This window comes from Heliangelus exortis, chromosome 1 (assembly GCF_036169615.1).
Source record: "Heliangelus exortis chromosome 1, bHelExo1.hap1, whole genome shotgun sequence".
Lineage (NCBI taxonomy): Eukaryota > Metazoa > Chordata > Aves > Apodiformes > Trochilidae > Heliangelus > Heliangelus exortis.
This window is the reverse complement of record NC_092422.1, coordinates 13,487,202-13,511,632: the sequence shown is the minus strand read 5'-3', so window position 1 is coordinate 13,511,632 and position 24,431 is coordinate 13,487,202. Positions and strand designations below refer to the sequence as shown.

At 37.6% G+C, this 24,431-nt stretch overlaps 1 protein-coding gene across 1 annotated transcript in view; it reads left to right on the top strand.

The window, feature by feature from the left end:
* Positions 1-17,428, top strand: part of TRPC6 (transient receptor potential cation channel subfamily C member 6) — a 78,211-nt gene extending 60,783 nt beyond the window's left edge. Inside the window, exons 6-12 of the mRNA XM_071734347.1 lie at positions 987-1,214; positions 4,550-4,814; positions 6,718-6,913; positions 8,458-8,661; positions 11,590-11,673; positions 13,502-13,577; positions 14,391-17,428. Of these exons, the coding sequence (XP_071590448.1) occupies positions 987-1,214; positions 4,550-4,814; positions 6,718-6,913; positions 8,458-8,661; positions 11,590-11,673; positions 13,502-13,577; positions 14,391-14,542 (1,205 nt within the window). The 3' untranslated portion in view covers positions 14,543-17,428. The remainder of the gene's footprint in view (positions 1-986; positions 1,215-4,549; positions 4,815-6,717; positions 6,914-8,457; positions 8,662-11,589; positions 11,674-13,501; positions 13,578-14,390) is intronic.
* Positions 17,429-24,431: the final 7,003 nt, after the last annotated feature.

Genomic DNA, 24,431 nt, shown 5'->3' with positions numbered 1-24,431 from the left:
TTAAAAGACATTGACAATATTTAATTATTTCTTCATATAACTGTATATAAATTAATATATATGTGTATTATGGGAAAATTATGTCACTTAGTTTACCTATAAATTCCAGAATTTTCATCTGATAATAAAGTAATAAATAATAATTTTCCTATTTGAAGTTCTAGTTTGCTAGTCTGATCTTTTTTATTTATTTCAGTGTCATTCATAAGGGGGTTCATGAACAGAACAGATGTAGCAGTGAATTTGCTTACTGTAATTACTGTTATAATTGTTCTTATCTGAAAATGATGAGAAGTTCTTGAAGGAACAATTTGTGAGTGTAAAAAATAGTCGACACTATTCCAATTCAATTTTTATTAATGATCTATATTCCTAGAAATGTAGTTTATGATTAAATTAATCATATCTTCACAAGGAAAAGGATTTGGTTAATAAAAAGGATGCCATAAATGAAGACTGTACACCTATATTTTTATTAAGAGAAAATAATGAGGAATGACACAGATATCTTTGCTTTGTTGGAGAAGCAAGAGGTCTGGTTCTTATTTCATGCTCATTTGTCAGATGTATTTGCAATTTCTGTAAAATAGAGAGTAGCCAGGGTACTCTGAAAAGAAGAAAATGTGAGTTCTCCTGTTAGTTTTACTACTCTATGATCATGCCAGAGCATTTCTGCTCTTTCATTCTCCTTCTGTGTCTGTAACAGATGGTAAAACTCACACCCCATTCTTCTCTTTGAAAGCTTTTGAAATTGTAAAGGCAAAAGCACTATGAAAGATCATTGTTATACTCACATGAGAAAAAAGTACTGGAATGTACATGAATTGGCAGGTTCAAGGATTTTAGTTTGTGTTCAAAACCCCACTGACCAAAGTGGTTTTGATTTTGACTGCAGTCAAGAGCGTATCCTATACAACATAAATTATCAAATAGAACAAATGTGAAGAAAAAAGAACACACTCTTTTCTCTGTTCCATTTTATACAGGCATGATATGGTCTGAATGTAAAGAAATTTGGTCTCAGGGTCCAAAGGAGTACCTTTTTGAGTTATGGAATATGCTTGATTTTGGTATGTTAGCAATTTTTGCAGCATCATTCATAGCAAGATTTATGGCATTTTGGCATGCATCCAGAGCCCAGAACTTCGTTGATGCAAATATGAAAGATCTGACAAGTCCAACACTGGAGCCTAACATAAAATACTACACCTTAGGTGAGTTGATTGCATATGATTAAGACTTACTTCTTGGGCCAAGATAAATTATTTTCTGTTTATAAGTCTCTAATGCTTCATTCCACAATGTACTGCTTAAGAAATTTCCGTACCTTCTTCACTTTCTTGTTCGTACTGTTTGATCACATATGCCTCTTTAGGGACTGTTCTAGACTTCAGGCACTAAAATGATCTAAAATCTAAACCCAGTGTCACCCTCCAACTCTCCTTTCCAAGATTTTTTTAATCCATGTCATTTCACTGCTTCAGTTGAGAAGAGATGAAATGAGAAAATAAGAAAAAATTAAGCTCTGTTTACTTGTGTTCACTCTCAACACCACCACATCTTTCTTCCCTTTTTTAGATATTTGTCTCTAGATACTGAATTACATCAGTTTCTATCTCTAGTCTGTGCCTCTGGTACTATGGTTGCATTTCTTCATTATCCAGACTACAGAAAAAGTAGAGCAATTAATATTAATGTTCTGAAACCCATTAAATTGTGGTGCAAATTTTACTGGAGACATGCAGGTTTCAGATAAGTTATAAAAGCAGATAGGTAAATACTAATTAATTCAGTTTCCAGTAACACACACTTGGAGAATTAGAGACTGTTATGTTCACAGTTTCCAAGTATAACAAGCAAAATCTTGTAAGTCATTTATGCTATATAAGACTGTATCACATAGCAAGGCAGTTTCCAGTGACATAGGGATGAGGTGTGACTTTGTTACACACTGAAGCAGATTTGAGCCATTTTTTTAGAATATTCATGTACATGGAAGTCTGCTTGGAGAGCATCTATGTATGTTAACAGTAACATAATATTAATAGCAAATATTTAATACCACAGTTTTTATTATAGCAAACATAACTTGATGAACTCCAGGTTGAATATGAGGCCCATTAATGGGCCTTTGTGGTTTAGAAGGCCAGTGGTATCCTGGGCTGTGTAAGTCAAGTGAAGGGAGGTGATCCTCCTCTCTACTTCGCACTGGTGAGGCCACTCCTGGAGGGCTATGTCCATTTCTGGGCTCCTTGGCACAAGAGAGCCATGGGCATACTGAGGATAGTCCAGGGAAGTGCAACAAAGATGATGAAGGGACTGGAGCATCTTTTCTATGACAAAAGTCTGAGAGAGGTGGGATCTCATCAATGTCTATAAATACCCCAAGAGGGGGTGCAAAGAGGACAGAGCCAGGCTCTTTTCAGTGGTGCCCAGTGACAGGACCAGGGGCAGTGGAAACAAACCAAAATTGATATTCACGTCATCTGGACATAATCCTGGACAACTGATTCTAAGTAGCCCTGCTTGAGCAGGGATATTGTACCAGATGATCTCTGCCTTCCCACCTCAAACTCTGTGCTAATACAGCTCATCTGGAAATCTGAAAGACATCAGGCCACTAGCCCATACATACATAGCCATAGAAACATCTGCTAGTGCTGATTTTAGTTATCCATGAAATCTGATGTAAAGCTAACATGGGGATGTCTGCTTATGTAAAAATGCACAATTTGCCATACAGACATTTTCTTGTTTGAATAAAGTCTGTAGTAAGTTTTATAATGAGAAGCTCAATAGACAAAAGAATATACACATACCCATGAGAAACACACTGCAGCTAACAAGGCAGTTAATATATGCTAACTGAGCCTTTTTATGCCTAAAATCAGTCGTTAATTATTTTTTCATGATACATAAATTCTAGCTTGGCTGTAAGTTCCTTGAAGAATGTCATTTTCTGATGTGGATATATTACAGTACTGTTAAAATAACTTATCATTTATTAAATGGTTATTTGTTGGTTAACATCTCAATTAGTATTTTTCCAAATGCCAGTGATTCCCTTTATATCAGTATAAATTATTTGTTTCATTTTTGGCATTTACAGTACAATAAACAAAGATGACAGCACTCTTCAGGGCTTTAGGAAACCTGTCCCAGGTTAACCTCTTCTCTTTGCCTGAAGCACAGGAGTGAAATTAATTTAAGCCTCCTGCTTCATGGAGGAATGACTTCATCCACAGCTAGGAAGTATCCTGAAAGGTGTTGCTTTGGATCTCTCCTCCTGACACTTTTCTAGATGTACCTCTCCATGTAAAGGTCTGAACCTGAATTTTCCCCTCTTCAGTTGAATGTGTTTCTTATCAAACTTATTCGCTCATAATCCAAAGGATATTCAAGTAATTCACACAAAGGGATTATTTTCAACAGAAGAGGTTGATAGTAATTATAGAAACAGTGATGGAAATGGGTGTTTGCTATTTTCCAGGAAAGGGTCATTACCATTTCACTGTGAGTGAAAAAGATGGAGTAAATAGAAAAAGCAGGGAAGCATTGCTGTTCCTACAGTTCTGGAGTTGTGGATGGCATTTAATGATTCCCAGTCCCTGCAATGAAACAATTCATTTTCGATAGCTCAAAGAAATCACATTTCTAATTAAATTTATTCAAATCTCATGACCTGATCCTGTTAACTGAATTTTGCTTTAATTGTCTAACAGATTTGTATTCAAATCCCTAAACTGTACTTCAGTGATCGTACAACCCACCTTTATCATCAGTGGAGATCTAATCAATAGAGTATGTGGAGCTGTGAAGTCGTTTTAGCCCTAGCTGGCTTAATTAAATTGGCCAAATATAAATAAGTAGTGTAATTTGAATTGCTAAGGTGCTGCTCCAAACAGACCTCCCACAGATCTGTACAAATATCTTGGATCCCCTAAGCATCTTAAATAGCAATGGATGTCCTTTCTCAGGTGTCTGATTGAAGCCCCAGGCACTCACTAGGCTGCTGCTGTCTTGACTTCCCATTTGGATACCTGCTGGCAAACACCTTAATCTTGAACTGAATCCCACTCATGGTTTCTTCCAATTAAAAATTACACTTCTGGTGAAGTTGTGCAAAGAAGAGAGTAAAATATAAGTAAAAAAATAAAATACTTTTCCAGGTTTAGCTTAGTAGATGAAAGAACATCCCACTTATTTTTCAGTCTTCAGCAAGTATTTTCCTTTCTTTCATTTCATTTCTGGCATCATGTTAATGTAAGACATTTCCCCAGCAATGTGATGTAGTGGACAACTGCTGCTGTCACCATTTGAGTAGTCATACTTAGCACATGCAAGCCCAAGTTAATAAGTAAGTAGATAAAGTAGAAAAAAAACCTCATGGAGACTTCATCTTACCTTTTCCGAACTTGCGTAGCATCATTGCATTTTATTCCAGTTTACATTGACTGTTGTTTGATGCTCACCAAGAGAATATTTCAGTGAATAGCCTAAGGTGGCCTTTGAAATACTGACAGAAATTCTCCTCTTTTTTTGTTTCTAGCCAGAATAAACTGGGATCCATCCGATCCTCAGATCATATCTGAGGGCCTGTATGCAATTGCAGTGGTGTTAAGTTTCTCCAGAATAGCCTACATTTTGCCAGCAAATGAAAGCTTTGGACCACTGCAGATATCACTTGGCAGAACTGTGAAAGACATCTTCAAGTTCATGGTGATATTTATCATGGTGTTTGTGGCTTTCATGATAGGAATGTTCAATCTCTACTCCTACTATCTGGGAGCAAAACAAAATGAAGCATTCACAACGTAAGTAAAACTGGTCAAGATATAATGATTGTGGGCCTTTTTTATGGAAAGTGTGTTGTTGGCATTGTATGAATTAAATTTGCTAATTGCTTTGTAACCTGTAGCTCTGCCTTGGGATAGCTGGTGAGCCAAGGAGAGCCCATAGGTGAGGATCAGAGGTCAGGTGAACACAGCTGATGTTGTGATGTCTGCTATGGAATGCCTGATCAGGAAGATGCAGTAGCTGAAGCTTCACATTTGCAGCCCCTGGTCATCATGGAGATTTTTAACCATCCTGATAGCTGTTGGAGGGACAACACAGCGGGGCACAATCAATCCAGGAGATTTCTAGAGGGCATTGACAGTAGGTTCCTGACATGGGTGAACAAGGATCTGATGCGAAGAGAAACTTTGTGATACCTTATTTTTGATTGGGTATGTGAAGGCTGGGAACAGCTTTGGCTGACCATGAGATGGTGGAGTTCAGATTCTTGAGAAGAGAGAACAAGGCAAATAGCAGGACCAAAACCCCAGACTTCAGGAGAGCAGAATTTAGTCTGTTTAAGGAAGAGTCTCATGGAGTAAGGCCCTGAAGAGAAGGGAAGCCCAGGGAAGCTGCTGATTTTCAAGAGCTTCCATTTCAGCATTCATTGCAATGGTCAGGAAATCAAGCAAATGTATCAGGAGGCTGTATAGATGAGCAGAAGGAACTGATAGTCCAGTTGTTGTGATGCCACTCCAAAGGATCTCAACAGGCTGAAGAAATGAGTCAACAGAGACCTTGTGAAGTTTGGTACAGGGAAATGCCATGTCCTGCTGCAGGGGAAAGATAATCTCAGTCACCAGGACAGGTTGAGGCTGGACACAGGACACCAGATGGAGTTTCAAGGGGGATGATCACCTCCCTCAACCTGCTGGCCATGCTTCTTTTGATGCAGCCCAGGATACACTTGGCTTTCTGTGCTGCAAGTGCACATTGCTGGCTCATGTTGAGTTTCTCATCAACCAGCAGCCCCAAGTCCTTCTTGTCTGGGCTGTTCTCAATCAATTCTCCATCCAACCTTAATTTCTTGGGATTTCCCCTACCCATGTGCAGGACCATCCACTTGGTCTTATTAAACTTCATGAGGCTGGCATGGGCCCACCTCTCAAGCATCTCAAGGTCCCTCTGAATGGCATCCCTTCCCTCCAGTGTGCTGACCACACCATGCAGCTCACTGTTTGTAAGTGCAAGAGAAAAATATGTCTTCAAGCAGGTGCAGATGGAAAGATACCTCAGAGATTTGGGCTTATGTTTATATATTTAAACAATGTATGTACTGATTAAGAGGAAATATAGGTAATTAAAGGAACTAACCTGAAAAAAAATCAACAGTCCCACACCATGGTTCACTGCATTTATTTTGAATTACTGGGAATAGTGAAAACTCAATTGGAGGATTATGGTCTGTGAGGCACATTTTTTAAAAAATAGTAATTTGCAGTCAGACATTCTTTCATCTTCATAGTTTCAGAACATTAATCATAGTAATACTAATTAATCCTAAGAGAACTAATAAAATATTTAAAGCTTACTTAATTTTGCTATTCACATTATCAGCAGGTATGTGACCTGCAGTTTAAAATAGTTAACAGGTGACTCATTGTAATGTTCTTTAGAGAATGTATTATTCCTAATATGAACGGGACAGTTTTATTTTTACTCCTAAATACTAGAAATTTTATATGGTGAAACAGCCTGTAGCTATGAAAGTAGATAGTCTACTTGTTCTGCATGTCACTGTGATAGAATTCTACATTAAGATAATAGCAAAATTTGAACTCTGAATAAAAATGGTAACTGGCAATAAGTATAATTGTTACACAATAAGGATATACAGCATTTGGTCAGTAACATGTGCATGTGTTGAATTTCTCCTTTCAGTGTTGAAGAAAGTTTCAAGACATTGTTCTGGGCTATATTTGGACTCTCAGAAGTTAAATCAGTTGTCATCAATTATAAACACAAATTTATTGAAAATATTGGTTATGTCCTTTATGGAGTCTATAATGTTACCATGGTCATTGTCTTACTGAACATGCTCATTGCAATGATCAACAGCTCATTCCAGGAAATCGAGGTAAAAATCCTACTTCTGATGAAATATCACTGCATTTACTGTTACGGATAATTTTCTAAATCTCCTGGAAAATTTTTCTCGTGGATATCTTATTTAAGAAAAATAACACATAGGCTTTGGGAGTATATGATAATAAACTATTAATTCCACTGTACATTTTTTATTTTAAAATATTGAAAATCACCCAAATGCATGCGTTTGCAAATTAGAACTAGACTGCCTAAGAAACTGCTGTTGAACTGTGTTTCTGAAGATGGTAGGCACTTTGTTTGACACTGAATCTTTCATTTGCCCCATTTGTAGTTATTATTTCAGTTATGTCCCTCTTGCCTCAAGGATGCTTTTATTCCTGTGCCTTGACCTTGCAAAGAAGAAGCTGTTTCCTTCTTTCATTTACAAAACTGTTGCTCTGGTCTTCTGCACTGAATAAAACCTTATCTGACTAAGTAGTTAGCAGGACTACTGAAAATCACCATGAATTTTTGCATGCCATAGAAAATGAAGGGCAAAATCATGATGACTGTTCAGAAAAAAAGTATGCAGGTCACCAGGAGCTGGGCCAACTCAGCCTTTCCCAGTTGACACCATTGTCACAACTGGTTGACACTGCTCTGGTCCCAGGTTCTGGGCTCTGGTTGGAAATGTAGCATTGTCCAGCAAGAGCAACACACATTCTTTAGGGGAGTTCAGATTCTTCTGACTCAGGAGGCCACAGAACAAAGTATTAGGTTCAGAGCAGTAAAAACCAGGGTATTATCAAAATATATTGTGACTGGATGCAAACATCTCCTAAAAATTGCTACTGCAATATTAGGTCATATCCTTGAACATGACATCAGTCCTGTCTGCAGAAAACCCTCTTAACCCTGACAGGGTATTTTTGCTATCATAAATGTTAAACCATGGTGGTGGTAGCATACCTGATTTGAGCATACAATCCAACAAGTGGGAGGGATTAGATAAGAATCACTTAATTTTTTATAACTTCATGTTTAAAGTAAGAGTAAAATTTTCATTTGAAATTCTGATACTTCTTCACAAAAAAAGATAATATACTGATACAGAAGAGGTAAATAAGATAAGAAATCAGAGCTGATGATCACATTTACCCATTTGTTAGGTCAACATAGGATTTCTCCATTTTATTTACTGAGCATGACAGTGTTCCAGGCAAGCCCTAACAGATGAATTTGTGTTGCCAGGAAGCTTTAAATTGAGCATTTTCAGAACTTTTGTTCTTACTAGTGTTTACAAAGAAAAGCAAACAGGTCTGTCTTGTAGATCTGGGGGCCTGTATTGCAGATTATTAGCACTCTGGGGTAACCCATGTTCAAATCAAATCAAATTGCATTACTTTTAGTGAATTAATAAGAACAGTTACATTAATTGAACATTGATTTTCACTTGTTATAAAAACGTTCTTGATCTCTTTGGGATTAACTTCAGCCAGTTACATTCAAAACAAAGGTAAAGTTTAGCTACAACATCTTCAGCAGTGCAGATGGTGTTAACAGTGTATTAACAGCTGTGTTTCTGTTATACAGGATGATGCTGATGTAGAATGGAAATTTGCAAGGGCTAAACTTTGGTTTTCTTACTTTGAAGAAGGGAGAACTCTTCCAGTACCCTTCAACTTAGTTCCAAGCCCAAAATCTTTGCTGTATCTCCTACTCAGAATGAAAAAATGGATTTCTAAACCATTTCTGTGCCAAAAGAAAAACTTTAAAGAAGATGCAGAGATGAACAAGGTAATTATATTGAGTGTATACTGACTGCTAGTTGAAAAAGATGAACCAAATTTTAGCTTCGTTTATTCATTATTTCTGCATATAATGATTAAGGCTGTGGAGGTGTTTTCTTTCAGGTTGATTAAAACTCAGATTTCTTATCTTTTAGGCTAGAAATGGTGTTTTAAACATCAAGTTAACAAGAAACTCAAACTGAAAAAGGAGACACATAAATGAAGGAAAAGGAGAGTTCTAAAGAAACCTACTTTGAGTTTTATTATAATGGAAAAATATCTTGTGAATGAAAAAAATTGTGGTTTAAGAGTCAAAGAACTTGTTCAGCTTCCTGAGCTAAAAACTGATAGTAGCAAATATGTTTTTAAGTCTTTTTCTTAAAACATAGCCCTTCAAAATAGAACTAAGGAACAGCTAAGTATTGAAATAACTTCAAATCCTCACTCAAACAGTAAAAAATATGTTCACTTTTACTTTCCTACTATAAAATAGTATTTCTGAAAATTTCATAAATTACCTCTGATTCTGGGTGCACAGATTTGTCTCTCAGAACCCTCCCTTCTTGGCCAAGCATGTGCAATTTACTGGCACTCCAAGTCATTATCTGCTTCTGAAAACTGTGATTTAAGACATTAACAAAGTGCTACACAACACAACTACAGTAATTACATTATTATTATGATTATGTTGAATGTTAAGTAACACTAGAGACGGATGAAATGAGAAGGAACTGTACAGAAAGTATTTTCTAAGAACAGTGGTTGATATGTGCTGCATTTCTTTCACACACCACTCCTGGAGAAGAGTTATTTTTGTTAGGATTTATATTATTGTTTAATTTAAATTAGGTTTGGGTTTTTTTCTTCCTCCATTTACCCATTTGCAGGTATTCCATAGATTTTAACATAAAAATATGAATTCTTGTTCAGTCATTACTGTGACAGCAAGAGTTCAAGAGAATTTTAAAATGTTCTGTACAGAAGTTGTAATGAAACCTTGGCAGTCTCTGCCACCCAGTGGCCATTCAGCAACATACAGTAGATGTTCTGTCTTGTTTTTCAAATAAATGCAGTCAAAATAGATATGTTATGTTTTAGGAAGTATTTATCCATATGCATCTATAGTGAATCTTCCTACAGAATAAAAAGAAAATACAAAATCAGTGTAAAATTTATATTAATTACTAATTAATATATCTTACAAATAAACATAATCCTTAGGAAAAATTGACAAAGTACAAACCTGATCTAATGAAAGTTGTCCCTGCTCATGGCAAAGGAATTACACTACAGGATCTTTTAAGGGCCCTTCAAATACAAGCCAATTTATGGTTCTATGAAAGGATAAACAAAATCTAAAAATATTTAAATTATTCCCTGTTTGCAGGTTCATTAATACGCATTTGTTTACTGTTAAAATTAATATAAAGTTATTCAGAAATCTAGAAAACCCTGCAGCAGCTGGGAGAATTGAGAATTTTAGTTGATGGCCTCATTGCTGGTTAAACAACTGAATTGGATGCCTTATTCAGCCTTTTTATACCTATACAATTTTCTAAGCGTTTTTTTTTTTTTATATCTATACAATTCCTCAATTGTATATACCTATACAATTCCACCCAGAAGATCTCTGCTGAGATGTTTTTAGAACCTTCCAGATGGCATCTGGTGAATAATTATCACATATTGCATATTCCTCCTTCCATTTACTATCGAAGTTGAACTGTGAGAAGTTCCTGCTACACCTCAGGAGGTTATAATAATGACTTCAGTTTCATGAGACATTTATGTGTGAAGGCTTGATGTATGACGTGCCTGTACAGCTGCATGAGCATCTAACCCTCCCCTGTTTTGCTTCCCACAAAACTGTGTCTTACACATTATTTAGCAGGCTTCAAAGTGCCCCAGTTTTGCTTACCTGTGGGTGTTCAGTGCGTTAAGACACACAGATAACCAACATGGAGAAAATCTCCCTGGAAGTACAACACAAGCCCACTGGAGCAATGGTAGCCTGGTGTTTTACAAAACTAAAAATTTTATTGGACCATTAGTCATTACAGAGAACTGACTTTTTAGTGACAGCCCTGCTTATTCCTCGTCCAGATCAATCATGATTTCACTTGTTTCTTCTTTTATTTCTTTTTTTTATTACTGCTGCTTATTGAAATGGCCTCATTATCTGTCTGTCAATCATTTTATTCCATAGCAATTCACTCTTGCTGCAGCCTGGTCACTCAGCCTGAGTCTCAGCTCACCCTTCTGTGATGCTTTGGTCCTTTTCAAAGATGTAAATCAGTAATGAGGCCCACAAATTGCATCCTCAGCGTGTCATTGGAGTAGAGAAGATACCACTCAAAAATGTCACCTAATAATTTTATGGTCCCTATAATGACATAGCTGATTACATTGAGCTGTTAGTGGCAATGAGGGGAGAAGCAAAATACTCCTGCATTTAGTGGTAGTGGAGGTCCCATTAGTTATGGGCAACTGAAAATGAAAATAAGGGAAGGGGTCATGCTGCCACTCCTTATTTCTTCTTGGCTTCTCCCACACCCTTCCCTGACTCTTCCTCATCCATTGCCAGTGCTGCCTTCCCCCTGGCCTGGATCCCCCTCCTGTGCACCAGAGGTTCCAGGGAGAGCCCGTGGGGATATGGCTGCTCTGCTCTGGTCCCTTGGGTGTGTTAGGAGTGGGTGAGAGACAGAGTACAGGGAGAACACCTTCCAGTTCTCACTTCCCTACATCACAGTCTGAAAATGTTTGTTTCAGTTTTTGTGATGAAATTCTGCAGAGGTGTGAGAGCTTTACCACAGTAATTGAATACTTCCCAAATTGAGCTTAACAGTGAATGTTCTGTCATGTGATGTCTGTATGAAGGATTTAACCATATTGTTCTTCTAGCTATTTTGTACTACAAATAATGTTTCCATTTCAGCTTGGTCAGAGGAAGCAATCAAGTATAAGAAGCACAGATGAAATCCACTTAAACAGTTTAAACAATCCTCCAAGGCAATACCAGGTAAAATACGGTATATTTTTCAACAAAGTCAAGAAGTAGTAGAACTGTCAGATCAGAACAATTTTGAATTTAGAATAAACTACTTGAATCAAAAAATATGTCCACAGGCCTTGCCTGTATCAAAAATAAATGCCATGATTTTGGTATTTGCAGTACAATCTGAAGGTGGGTTTTTTCTCCTCTTTGTTTCTTAAATACTGCCCTTATAGTGCAATATTTTAAAGCACTTGAAAAATTGTTTTAATTTTAGAGACAAATTGAGCCCTCAGCTGCACAGTGTGAATTAAGAAAACCAAAAAGAAATGCAAAATCTTCCCATTCCATTTACTGGAGCAGTTTATCTTATTGTGCCACACCTCTATGTTCTATTACTTCAAGCACTGCAAATATCTTCTAGTGTTTATGCTATTGATCCAGTCTGTTTACTCTTTGACTCTGAAACATCTGCAAAGAGCCTTTGTGCAGTGAAGCACAGAGACCCAGCAGAGTCCACATAAAACTCAGCTATTCTGGTCCAGAGGCTGTTCCTGCCCTTCCTGTGACAGTCAAAGCAGGTGGAAAGGAACAGGCAAGAGCTGCTTGGGCAGCAGAACAGGATTGTCTCAATACCGAAAGTTTCAGAAAACAGTGTGAATTAAGTATTTTAAATCATGACATGGAAAAAAATTCCCTTAGAGGAGCTACCTTTGCTCCACTTTTGCATTATGCAGTGTCTGTACAAATGTAGTCCAAAAACTCTCTTTTTCACGGCTGATTTAATTATGATTCAGTGGTAGATATTAATTTTATCCCATAAACATAAGGGTGTGTGGCTTTGTGTGAAGCTTTCTCAAATAATTAGGATAAACAGGACAGCTGCTGAGCTTGCAAGAGTGACTGTAGGGTTGGTCTGGAACTACAAATCCATGATGATTCACCTCACAACCACCTCTGGTCAGGTCTATTACTGTGGTGACAAAAACAAACACATAAATAATGCATATTTTCTATCTTGTAGTGAAAAACAACTATTTTGTTGTCGTGGTTTACCCTATATAAAAATATTAATGCTAGATTCTCAAAGGTAATTAGATACCTTGTTCATGTTTAAGTAACTTGAACTAATGTGAGTGAAGGGCACTCACACTAATTTTTTCTGGAAATTTTGCATCTAAATTTGGTGGCCTGGGTTCTGCTTATTTTTCAGCAGAGATGGTAGTCATTCTAATGGTGTAATTTATTTCATCAGTTTTTGCCACCTGAGATGAACTATCCTTTCAGATTTGCTTTTTGTCTCCACAGGAGTTAAAGGTGACTGCCACACTTACATATATTTATATTAAAAACTATCTGTATTTTGTGAGATGAGTCCAGTTGAGGTGCTTAAATGATTCCTGGAATGTGGGTCCCATTTTCTCTAAGCCTTAGGCTGGGAAAATATAACTTATGAGATAAAACATAAAATTAGATCAAAATAAAGTGGTTGCAAAAGTAGTTTAGTAATTGGCACTGGTAGTAGCGATAAAGGATACATGGTTTCACCTATGCAGAGATCAAAGCTGAAACTGTATCAGTCATTCTCGTTGACTGCAGTAGTAGATGAAGCTTCTTGAATTACAACATGCATAAGATGTGTTTTATGTTCTAACACTCGTGTATATGCAGGATCATGAAGTCTAAATACCTACTGCAGATGAAAGCAGATATTTTCACATTATATTTCTTTAACCTGGCAAGTCCTCCACTGAAATGTCTGAATGCAACAGAAGATAACAGAGCTCATATCTAGAAATGTCATAGCAAAACTATGACAAGTCCAACTAAGATAACTTTTTTTTCTTGTCTGCAGAAAATAATGAAGCGTCTCATTAAAAGATATGTTCTGAAGGCTCAGATAGATAAGGAAAGTGATGAAGTTAATGAAGGTGAGAATGTTGATGAATTGCATGTTTATGTCTAGTCAGAGAATCAAAACAAACTCATTAAAGTGGTCACATATGCCACCTGAAAAATGTTTCCAAAGTACTTAATCCTTTTGACACGTTTGCAGGTGCAAGTTGTAAAACTAAATGAAATTAAAATTAAGAAAGAGAGTGTAGAATTAAAGATGTGGCTTTCTGTCTTTTCACTCCCATCAGAAAATATCACCTTCTTGTGAAGATTGTTGCTACTTCTAGTTATGCCAGTGGATGTCCCACAGGGAGGCCTCATTTAATGCAGAGGCTGGTTTGGGGCACTCCAGTAGGATTTCTGTATTTTGTGGGAGGCGCATCCATGGTAGTACACAGCCTTCAGCCTTTTTCCAGTGTCTCTTAATAGCTGCAAACATGTTAAGTGCATTTCACAGAAATGTTGTCTTCTTTTTGCCCCTCTCTGATGCTTGAAAGACACGTAGTGCAGCAAGAAAAGGAGAGGACTGCTCTCTTGTGGACAGTCAGAACTCTTGCTGCTGACAAGAGGGATTTAGTCACTCTCTATGATCTCTCTTCCATCTAACAGATTGTACAGGTTTTGTGAAGAGATGTGATCTCTCACACTTTTGCCTTCAAATTTGTTTCCTGAATTACATCTTCATATTCCTGTCCAGTGCCCACCATTCACCTATGGGCCACAGAACATTGGCTTTTCTTGCTTCAACACAGAAATCCAGAGAAGTCCCATTATAACTGTGAGATACATGGGTATGCTGGTTTTTTCCTTTCTTTTTTAAATATGTGGTCTTATGCTGTCTGTTACAGGTGAACTGAAGGAAATTAAACAGGACATCTCAAGTCTTCGGTACGAACTCCTTGAGGAAAAATCTCAGAATTCTGAAGATCTGGCAGAACTTATAAGGAAACTTGGGGAAAAACTGTCAATTAACTCTAAGGAACAAGAAAGCAAGAGATAACCTGAACATTTAGGAAATGCAGCAGAGCATTAACAATTCATTTAAAGCCATATTTCTGTTTTTCTCAAGTCTAGCTCACATTTCTACAACAGACACAGAAATTAAATCATTCCAATTCTTTACTGAAAAACAAAAACAACAGTGCCAAATCCTCCATATCTGTGGTAGAGAGGAAATACCACTTGAGTAAAGATATTTATTTATTCTTTACCTGCTGAAGAAGAGCTAATTTTAGATCATTTTACAATTCAGTTTACTTCTTTTAAAATTCCAGTGGAATGTTGATAAGCCTAGTCATGAAATATTAACAGCATTAATCTAAACTTTTCCTACATTAGCTGTGTATTTTTGCAAATTTCTCTTGTAGACATTCTTAACATATATTTTAGTGAAACAGAAGAAGAAAATTCCAGGCTTTTACATATTTATATGAAAAGCTATTTACTTTTTCAAGCATTCCCAATTAGCAAAAAAAAAAAAAAAAAAAAAAAAATCCCCTATTTTAAAAATGTGCAGGTTATTGAAATATTTTATTTGAATGTTTCCTTGAAGAAGTAGATAACAGAATACTTATCTTCCCTACTTATCCCTGTCACCTCTAAACTATCCTGAAAGATACCTAGGTCTCAATGCAAGTTTGTGCATTGGGAAAGAAGTATTTTTTCAACAACTTAATTGAAAAACTATTTTTGAGGTCTGAAGAAAGCATCTTTAATCCAAGATAATGAATCATTGAATTTCTAATATGCTCCAGAATTTTTAAGTTGTCCAGCTTGATACTAAAATGTTAGGTGTAAACCCTTTCTCTGAATTCTGGGAATGTCATGCATTGGGGACCATGTTTGCCCACAGTTAAACTTCTTTGAATTGGTGAATTTTATTCAGATCTATGTTCAGACCTAACAAATGACAGCATGTTGTTCCAAAAGTTAATGCAATCTCATCTCTGGATTTGCATCCCTTGTCCTTTTTGTTTTTTCCGCTGGAGGAAGCTCAGCTTCTGTGCTGTATTCCCTAGGGCTCCTCAGTGAAGAATCTTCATTCCCTGTCATCATCATCATCATCAGTGTCTAACTCTTCCAGCCTGTTCTCTGCAGGAGGTCTCCTGTGTCTCCTCCTGTTTTGCTGGATGAGAGGCAGCCCATGGCATATCTGGCTGATACCTATGTGACTGCTCAGATAATCTGTACATGCAGAGCAGTCAGCTGGACTCTGTCTCTCTAGACAGATACAAAGTAAATTTGATCTATTTTTCCTTCAGTTAATACAATAATTTGGGCTTCTGATTTCTGACAATCACCAATTCTGGAACTGTTTGAAGCATGTATTACATGAGGGGTCTCTGCTCCTCTTTAAGCTTGGTTGAGATTAATGAAAGGGCTGTGAAAAATAGTAACAGGAACATCAAGATGTATAACAAACCTGTAAAAGCCTTGTATGTTTAGGAAACAAGGCTGAAAATGGCTTGTCAGTAATTGCTTTTAAATTATCTTTGTGATAATTTACTTATTGTGGAATGTATCAGAATGTCTCTGCCTCTCCCTTTTGGGCTGGAGGTAGTTTTTTAATGGCTTTAGATTAGTTTCTAGCTGAATTTATTGATAGTCCCTTTTTTTTAAAAAAAAAAAAAAAAAAAAAAAAAGAAAAAAAAAGTTGATAAAGTCACTGTATATTTTCAGGGAAAAAAAGAGGGTATTTAAACAGGCTTTGAAATCACATGGAGACAGGTGGAGGTGAGGGGCTGTGTCCTGCCTGGAGAGCAATGGAAGCTGCTGTGGATGTTGGCCTAACCCAAGGGTGTTTGTCATGGTCTGGGGGAACTGCTCAGCCTTCTGCTTGGCCCATACACAGGAGCACTTGGGACACTCTGTGTCCTGTGGGCTTCAGCTGTAATGAACTCAGGGTTTAGAACTTTTAAGGTCTTCTTCCCCTGAGGGAGGAGGAGAAAAGTGATTTTTCAAAGTTAGTAGACTGGTCTGTATTAAAAGTCCTAGTGTGCTGGCCTACTGTGAAAAACTATGAGCTACAGATTCGCCAGTATCATAATTTGCCTTTCAGAATGAAAAACCATTACCTCATAACCTGCAATATTCCTGCAGTAATCAGCAAAAGGTACTCTTGGCTCGGAGCTGTTGCCTTGAAAACGAAGGCGTTTGGGGTGATCTTGGGCTAGGAGGAAATACTGATGATGTTCTAACATCATCACTGCCTGTCAGCTCCTCAGTGGTTCCTGCCCCTCTCCTTTGGGATTAGCCAGGATTAGCCACTGATTCTGAGTTCCCACCTGAGTATTTTGGAGCCAGTTTTCTGAAGCAGGGAGCTCTGCTCCACTGAATCCCTGTGTTAGAGGCTCAGAGCAGATCTTCCAGCTTTGGCAGCCTTTCCAGAAAATCTTTTGGTCAGAACTTCAGGTGACACAGACAGTCAAAATTCAGTAATCAAAAGTCCTTATTTGTGGTCATTGTAATGTACAGTTTGGATCTGTGGTCTAGTGCTAGATGATGGTAAACCCTTCAATCTCCATAAGCCCAGGAGAAGGAAATAGGTAAACACAGTTCAAGATCCAGGCACTTTTAAAAGTGAAAATTTTTATAACAGAAATAAAATGGACACTGTGAATATGTTTAAGCCCAAATTTTGACTTACCTTAAAACTCTATGATCGTAGTGTAAATATTGTATTTCATGAAGAAATTACATATAATTTTTTTTTAATTCAATGAAGATATTTTATATGTAGTTATTACTTATGGAACAATTTGTTAAATATATATTTGAAGAGGTCTATTGCCAAACGTAGTGTGACAAGCAATGTAATATTTAAAATGAGCACAATACCAAATATATTATTCTGATTAAAAAATTAAATGTACCAGACTCAAAAAAACCTTTGTGATATATTTTATGTACATTTTATTTATGTTGGTCCTTCACTGGAAACCTTTGGCTGCTTCTGCTTTCAAGACAGCTGCAAGACAACTATGGTAAAATACTTCCATTTGCTAGCAAAACTGGTAAAAAATAATTTCACAGAGAAACAAATGTCTTGTCATATTTGATTAGATCCAAGGTCAAATATTTTGTCTGCTGTGACTAATTGTGACTGATGCTAAATGTTTCAGAAGAATGCTATAGTAGGTGACAGGTAATTTGCATCCTACACAGTTCTGACTTCCTGCAAGAAAAGATTGACATAACTTTGAAGAGGAAGTGTTTCTGGATTTTTTTTTCTGAATTATTAGACTAGGAAGATAGTCTTGCTTAATTATATCTTTAAATTTCCAGGGTTTTTTTTAAGCTCAGCAATTCAAAGTTTCTGCAGAAGCAGTTTTGACATCTAAACCCGACCTACTATGAAGAAATATTGGCTTTTATAGATTTTTTTCCTGAATAGTTCTTAGGCTTGAATTATGAGACATGGTGAGTATAACCTGTCATGACTTAGATATTTTCTTCTCTGTTCATACAAATTTATTTCACTAAAAGTATAGGAAAGCTTAAAAAATTCTGAACAGAAGCAAATGCACTAAGAAAATCCCCAAAGCAATAAATATAACTTTGACAAAGGGTTTCTTTCACTATTCTGGTTGAAACTGGATCGTGCCTCACTATTGGGAAAAAGTCTTATACATCATGGATGACTGCAGGTATTAGGGTGTAATACTTCACTGCCATTGAGAGCTTAAAGGACTCAAAATTTACATTAACAGGTCCTGAATATGAGCTGCAGGGTTTGCTATATAGATTCAGATTTCCAGCTTAAAATATGCTGTATTACACCCTATTTTAGAGCACTACCAAACCACTGAATTGTACTGGTGTAGATGTGAGATCTATAGGTTCATTGGATTATGGATGCTGCATCTAAGTTCATCTAGACTTTTTTAATATTTAATGGCTAGAAATGGTCAAAGACCCATTTTAAGGTAGAGAAGCAGCATCCCAGGTGAGTTGTATATTAGATGTATATTGGAGTTTCCTCCAATTACTCTAAAGAAACCCCTGTACCTGTTACCTGTGTTTGCAGTGAAGTGTGAGAAGTCCCAGAGTACTCTGCAGAGCCATGAACCATCAGAAATGCTCAGAAGCACTTGAACCAATGATGCCAGTCACTGAGAGGTGCAGGATATAACCTGCCTCCAGAAGAATCCAGCCCATCCCCCAGGGAGGATGGATGGGGATGAGTCTTCTTTACTCTCTGGCAATATTTCATATATTTCACTCTCTACAACTACCTGAAAGGAGGTTGTAGCCAGCTGGGGGTTGGTCTCTTTTCCCAGGCAACTGTTTGAGAAACTTGCTGTTAATTTCAGCAAGTGCAACTACCTACAAGAGACTTAGCAAAAAAAAGCAAGTACAAGACAGAACATCACCTTTATCCTGGCCCAAACCAGGACAACCGAGAGGGTGATCAAGCATTGGAATGGGCTGCCCTGGGAAGTGGTGGATTCTCCATCCCTGGAGAGACTGGATGTGGCACTCAGTGCCATGGTCTGGTAACTGCAGCGGTAGTGGATCAAGGGTTGGACTTGATGATCTCTGAGGTCCCCTCCAACCCAGCCAATTCTATGATTCTATGATTCATTTTTGCCTTTTTAACAGTGGAAATGTAATGATATTTTCCCTATAAATGGAAATACCCATTAACTGCATCTGCCCCAGACATGAGAAAAACTTTAAGTTACTGTGCAGATTAAATTCTTTTCGATGAACCAGGAGCTTTATCATAAAGAGAAGTTCATATCCCATGTTTTAGAACATTTTGGTGACCATGTCTCTTTAATATTAGGTCTTTAAAGTTTACAGTTTGATCCTGGCAGTACTTCAGCTATAGCAGTTGTATCATGTAATTTACTAAGAACATCTCATGACTGCAATGTCCCAAAATGCAGTTTAATCCAATGAAGTTTTTGAAGTTTTGCCTTAGACATTTTCCTCAAGCTTGAAATTTGTATCTGAACATTATAATTAATACATTATAGACCCCATAATGTGCAACTGTGCTCCTTTACAGAACACATCTGCAAATGTAGAATTCATCCTTATGTTCAAAATTGCTCATTTTTAATGTAAATATTTAATGCTTTTTAAAATTCATTAGAAAATGCCTCATGTGAGTAATATTTCTAAGCTCTTATGTTCCTGCTTAAATTTTAATTTGGCCTGTGGAAAATAGAACTCTTAAATTTAAAAAAGTTTCTGTTTGGAATAAAAGCCTGTACTTCAGGAGCTCAGATCAAAAAACTTTCACTTAGAAAGCCAGGGAATCCCGTGTGGTACAGGGCCCTTCCCTGCTGGATATGGCCTTGAGTAGCTCAAAATATTTAATTTGTCCCCTTGTTTTCACAGTTGCAAATCCCAAGTCTTCTGTTCTTCTTTCTATTCTTTTCAGCCTCCTTAATGTGACAGGGCAGAAGGGATCAGAAGGTACAATCTTTCAGTGCTTTCCTTGACCAAATAATTATATTTTAGTAGCATCTGGTTTTATGTTAACTTTTTCAATATTCTGTGATTCATTGCCTGATGTTTACTCTTTGCTGCTTTAATCAATGGACCTCAGATCAAAGTCATTGAAAAAGACAAGATCGGAACAGCAAAACCTGCTCACTCTTAGGTAGTGAGTGGATTTCTACAAAAAATTTCGCATTACTTTTTTTTAAAGTTAGTTGAACTCTCTGTTCCTTAGCTTCTTCATTTATGCTGGGTGTGAATGATACTAACTAATGCAAACATGCTCAAATAAATGGTCTGAGGAATTTATAAACTTCAATTCTTCCTCAAAGGGAGTATTTCCTGGCTTCCAGAAAAGAATTTGATTAACTGTACCAGAAGTTAATGGTGTAATTCAATGGAGAAAAACCACAGTGTTTCAGGAGATGATTGTCTTCACAGATAAAGGCATTTCTCTTCAAAACAGCAGTTCTAAAAATTCCTGTTAATATGCTGACTGTGCCTGTCCTGTCTGTAGTTCAATTACTCAGTCCCCGTCTCCTCTGCAGCTGCCTTATAACATACTCACTTTTGACTGGAGAAAATCACTGACATGGTAAACTGTTTCAAAACTACATGTCATGAACAAGTCTTTCTGGTGAAAAGAAAGTAAGGTACAGTATCAGGTTGCTATCAAATGCTCTTGGTAGTGAAAGACTGAAGACCTGAGTGGATGGGCTAGAGCACATATGATCTCTCCTTAGATCATAGTCCTTTTTTTACAAAGAAAATGTTTCTCCTAGAAATGGACACATGCTCAAATTCATCAGTATCATTTAAGAATGCTGTGAATTTCTTCCCTCTAGTGAACATTACACTTTGCTTTGCTCTCTGAGAAAAATCAATTGCCTTAATACAGCCACATCCCTTCAGCAGAGTCTTCTCTCTGACCCCATAGGAGGCCACTGACTGTAGCACCATCAATGGTGTTTAAGCCATTCAGGCCCTGGTTGGACCAAGAAAGATTTGTAGCATCAGAGTGGAAGGAATTAAAGAGAAAATCATTCCCACAGAACCTACAGATTTTTCTGCCATGTGAAGTTTCTCTATACCTACCCATGAATGTTCCATCATGCCTGGAGTACAGTCGCTGAAAAAGACAGAGAAAAATTCAGACAATATCTAAAATATGCCAGCAAAAAATGCTTTCAGAATACCTCTTCCTCTCAGGTAAGTCCCATCCACTGCCACAAGACCTTCACTCATCAGACTTCAGTTGCCTGAATGCTGCTTTGGAGGTGAATCCTGCCTCAGAGCAGAGGTACCGCCCTGGCCAAGTTGTTTGTAGCTCAGTATCTTGACAAAGTGGGAATTCCTTACTGGGTCACCAGTGAGGTCATCACCTGCATGGAAACAGTGTCCCAACAAGAAGTTGCACATAAAGATATGCTGAGTGTTCTGCTGTGCTGATGGTTCCACTGCTTCAGACAAAGTGCTTTATTAAGACTCAGACATCTGTATTATTTGTGTCTCTTACTAATTAATCCCCCCTACACTTGGCTGTACACTATAAAATCTGTCAGTTGCAGTTGATATAGTATCTAATCACTCAACCCCAAATTAATCAATCCTTGTATTAGGCAAACACCAAGATGGTTTTATTTCATGCTGGTAAATTTTCTAGTCACCAGGCAAAACTCAATCTGAAGGAGACTGTATTTGGGATAGAATGTGTGTTGATGATCCCAGTGAGGTATCCCCACTTCTGTCCAAACGGTATCTCATAGGATGGCACGTCATGGTCTTCATTAGTTCCCCCAGGCACTCAATAGGAGAGAAGACAGTTATCCAGAATTTAAAAGAAATAGAATTACTTTTAACAAATGGTCTTGTTGCCAGGCTTGCTTGAAATGACTTTAAATACATGTATTTCTTTCAGCTTATTTTATACAGAGGGCAGGTCCTGAGCCACAGGACTGCACTCAGTTTATTGGAGTAGCTCTGGAAAAAAGAATCCCAGCTCTTCTCTCTATCAAACAGAAGACTTGAAAAATTTCAAAGCAATCTTGCTCACTGCAAAGTTGGAAATATATGTGCCTCTTCAGTAAGCAGTTTATGCCAAAGTTATCCTAACACTTCTTTTGAAAATTAATTTCTTTTCTTTTTGGGTTTATTGGGTTACATACTTGGTTTAGGCAGGAATTACACTGTGACTGAAACAAATGTATTTCAAGTCACCATGTTCAATGGCTTTAAATTTTTACCGTGTTGTCACAGCATAGTCAGCAGCTGCTACCCAATACTTTGTCATACTAAACTTTGTCATCCATGCACAATAAATAACATCTGTCCATGCAATGGTAGGTAAAGCCCTCTTCGTACCTGCAGACCACAGGATGCCTGCCATGAGAAGACAGATGGTGGTAGGTATCCATCTTATATAGTGGGCTGTAGTAAAGACAGCCTGGACCTTCCAGCAGGTAAGTTGTGTTTGGATTCACAGAGCATATTTTAGCAGAGCTCCTGCTTCAGACTTTGCAGCTCCTAAGTCAAAGTAAGCCACCCCAGTGACCTCAATGACAAAATGCAAAGACTGAATTTGCCTTAATGTGTACCCAGAAAATTTAAATTAACTTTATAACGGGACTGAAAAATATTTTGCTGTTCTGTGCAATACAAATCCATAAATATTTGTCCAAAGTAAATTCTGTCTAATAACAACAACCTGGAGGAACAAGTCTTCAAATGCAATCTCAGATGTTTCTCAGTTCAGGTGACTTGGTGGGTAAGGAGGAACTAGAGAGAAGTATTAGGATGGGAGTTATGATGAAATCCCTGCAGGGCTGTGGGTAGGCTCCCAGGGCCCTGCAAGGGCTATCCTGGAATCAGTCTTCAATGACATAGTTCAGTAATAATTGTAAATTTCTAGTCCTAGAAAATTGCAGAGCAAACCCTAAGGATAATTCAAGTATAACTCAAGTAGAGTCTGAGTGAAAGTTTCTATCAACTTCTGAGGTGCATGGGCCACCAGACGTCTCAGGAGAGTTACAAAATTCCTTCTTTGACAAAAAGCATATGGTAGGGGGTGTCCACATGTAGACAACAGGCAAAGAAACCATTGACAGCTCATCAATGTAGCTGAGTCACACCACCACCTTTTTGTGCTGCTATCCAAAAAGCACGAAGATTTGACATAGCCACTTCCTCTGGTTTATGAGAATTACATTCCCTCTTCTTGTTTGTTCTAACACTCTACAGAAGTCCCACTAAACCCTGTCTTCTGCTGAGTCCACACCTGTAAGTATTACAACTGGTAAGTAAATACATGAAGTATTATTTTCTTTCCAATAAAGTAAATACTTTTGCAATTTTATTTCCCAGATATTTTTCCATGTTTCCTCATTTACTCTTTTCTGTAGTAACAATGAGCTTGAAAACAATAATTTCCCACTGCAGTGCCTTCACCCTGGCAACATAAACTTATTGTACAGTGGCCAGAGCTTTGAATTAACATGTGCAGTTAGGAAATAGATGTATTGATCCAGTAATGGTTATAATATAACCTCCTTATCTTTGTGCAGTACATTTATCTGTGTCATGGCTAATCACTTGAAGTGCATCAGCTTTCAAGACTAAACCACTGTCCTCACCCTTATTTCTTCTTGTTTACAGTATAAAATGTTTTGAGTGTTAAAAAGAGGCCCTTAAAAGCCCAGTTTCTGCTGGGAGGACTTATCCTTAGCACTACAAGGGGCTGTCAACAACTGTAATATCGATAAATCCCCTTCAGCAGGTTGCACCTCTGTAAAATTGAAACCTTACAGCCTGGTTCATACTTTACTTGCACCCTCAGGCTGTAGCAGCAGTGAATTCAATGAATGTCCTGGCTGGGCATCAGTGTAACTAAAACTCTATATTCCCAAACTACTGAACTCTATTTTCCTGGGGTCGTGCATGTAATGTGCGTGCCAAGCATGAAGGTACTAATGCAAGATAATGCAAGATAAAAACTTCCTCCTATTTAGATTATTTAGATGAAGGTGCTAAGGAAAAGCCACACAGGGAGACTGAGCTCACACATCCCTTCAAAGTAGATTTGAGAGTATTCCTAATTTCAGTGAGGTTGGGGATATTTGCCTGGTGTGAGGTCACTGTTGTAATGCCCACAAAGCCACAGGGCTCACTCAGGACAATACATTGGTCTAATGTCCTGAAAGTCAGGTACAATAAGGCCTTCTAATTTATGCAGGGGCAAGAATTACAACCACCTAAGGGCAGAGAATATCACTGCACCTGCTCTAGGTGATACAGACCTATGGCACCACTGCTCTATCCAGGAAAAGAATGGGAAAATACAATGTGGCTGGTGCTAGTGCCTCTATGAGTTCTCTCCAGCACAAGGTACCTGTCTGATGAAACTAGAAGAAATCACAAGCACATAAATCACTTCCAGCAAAATT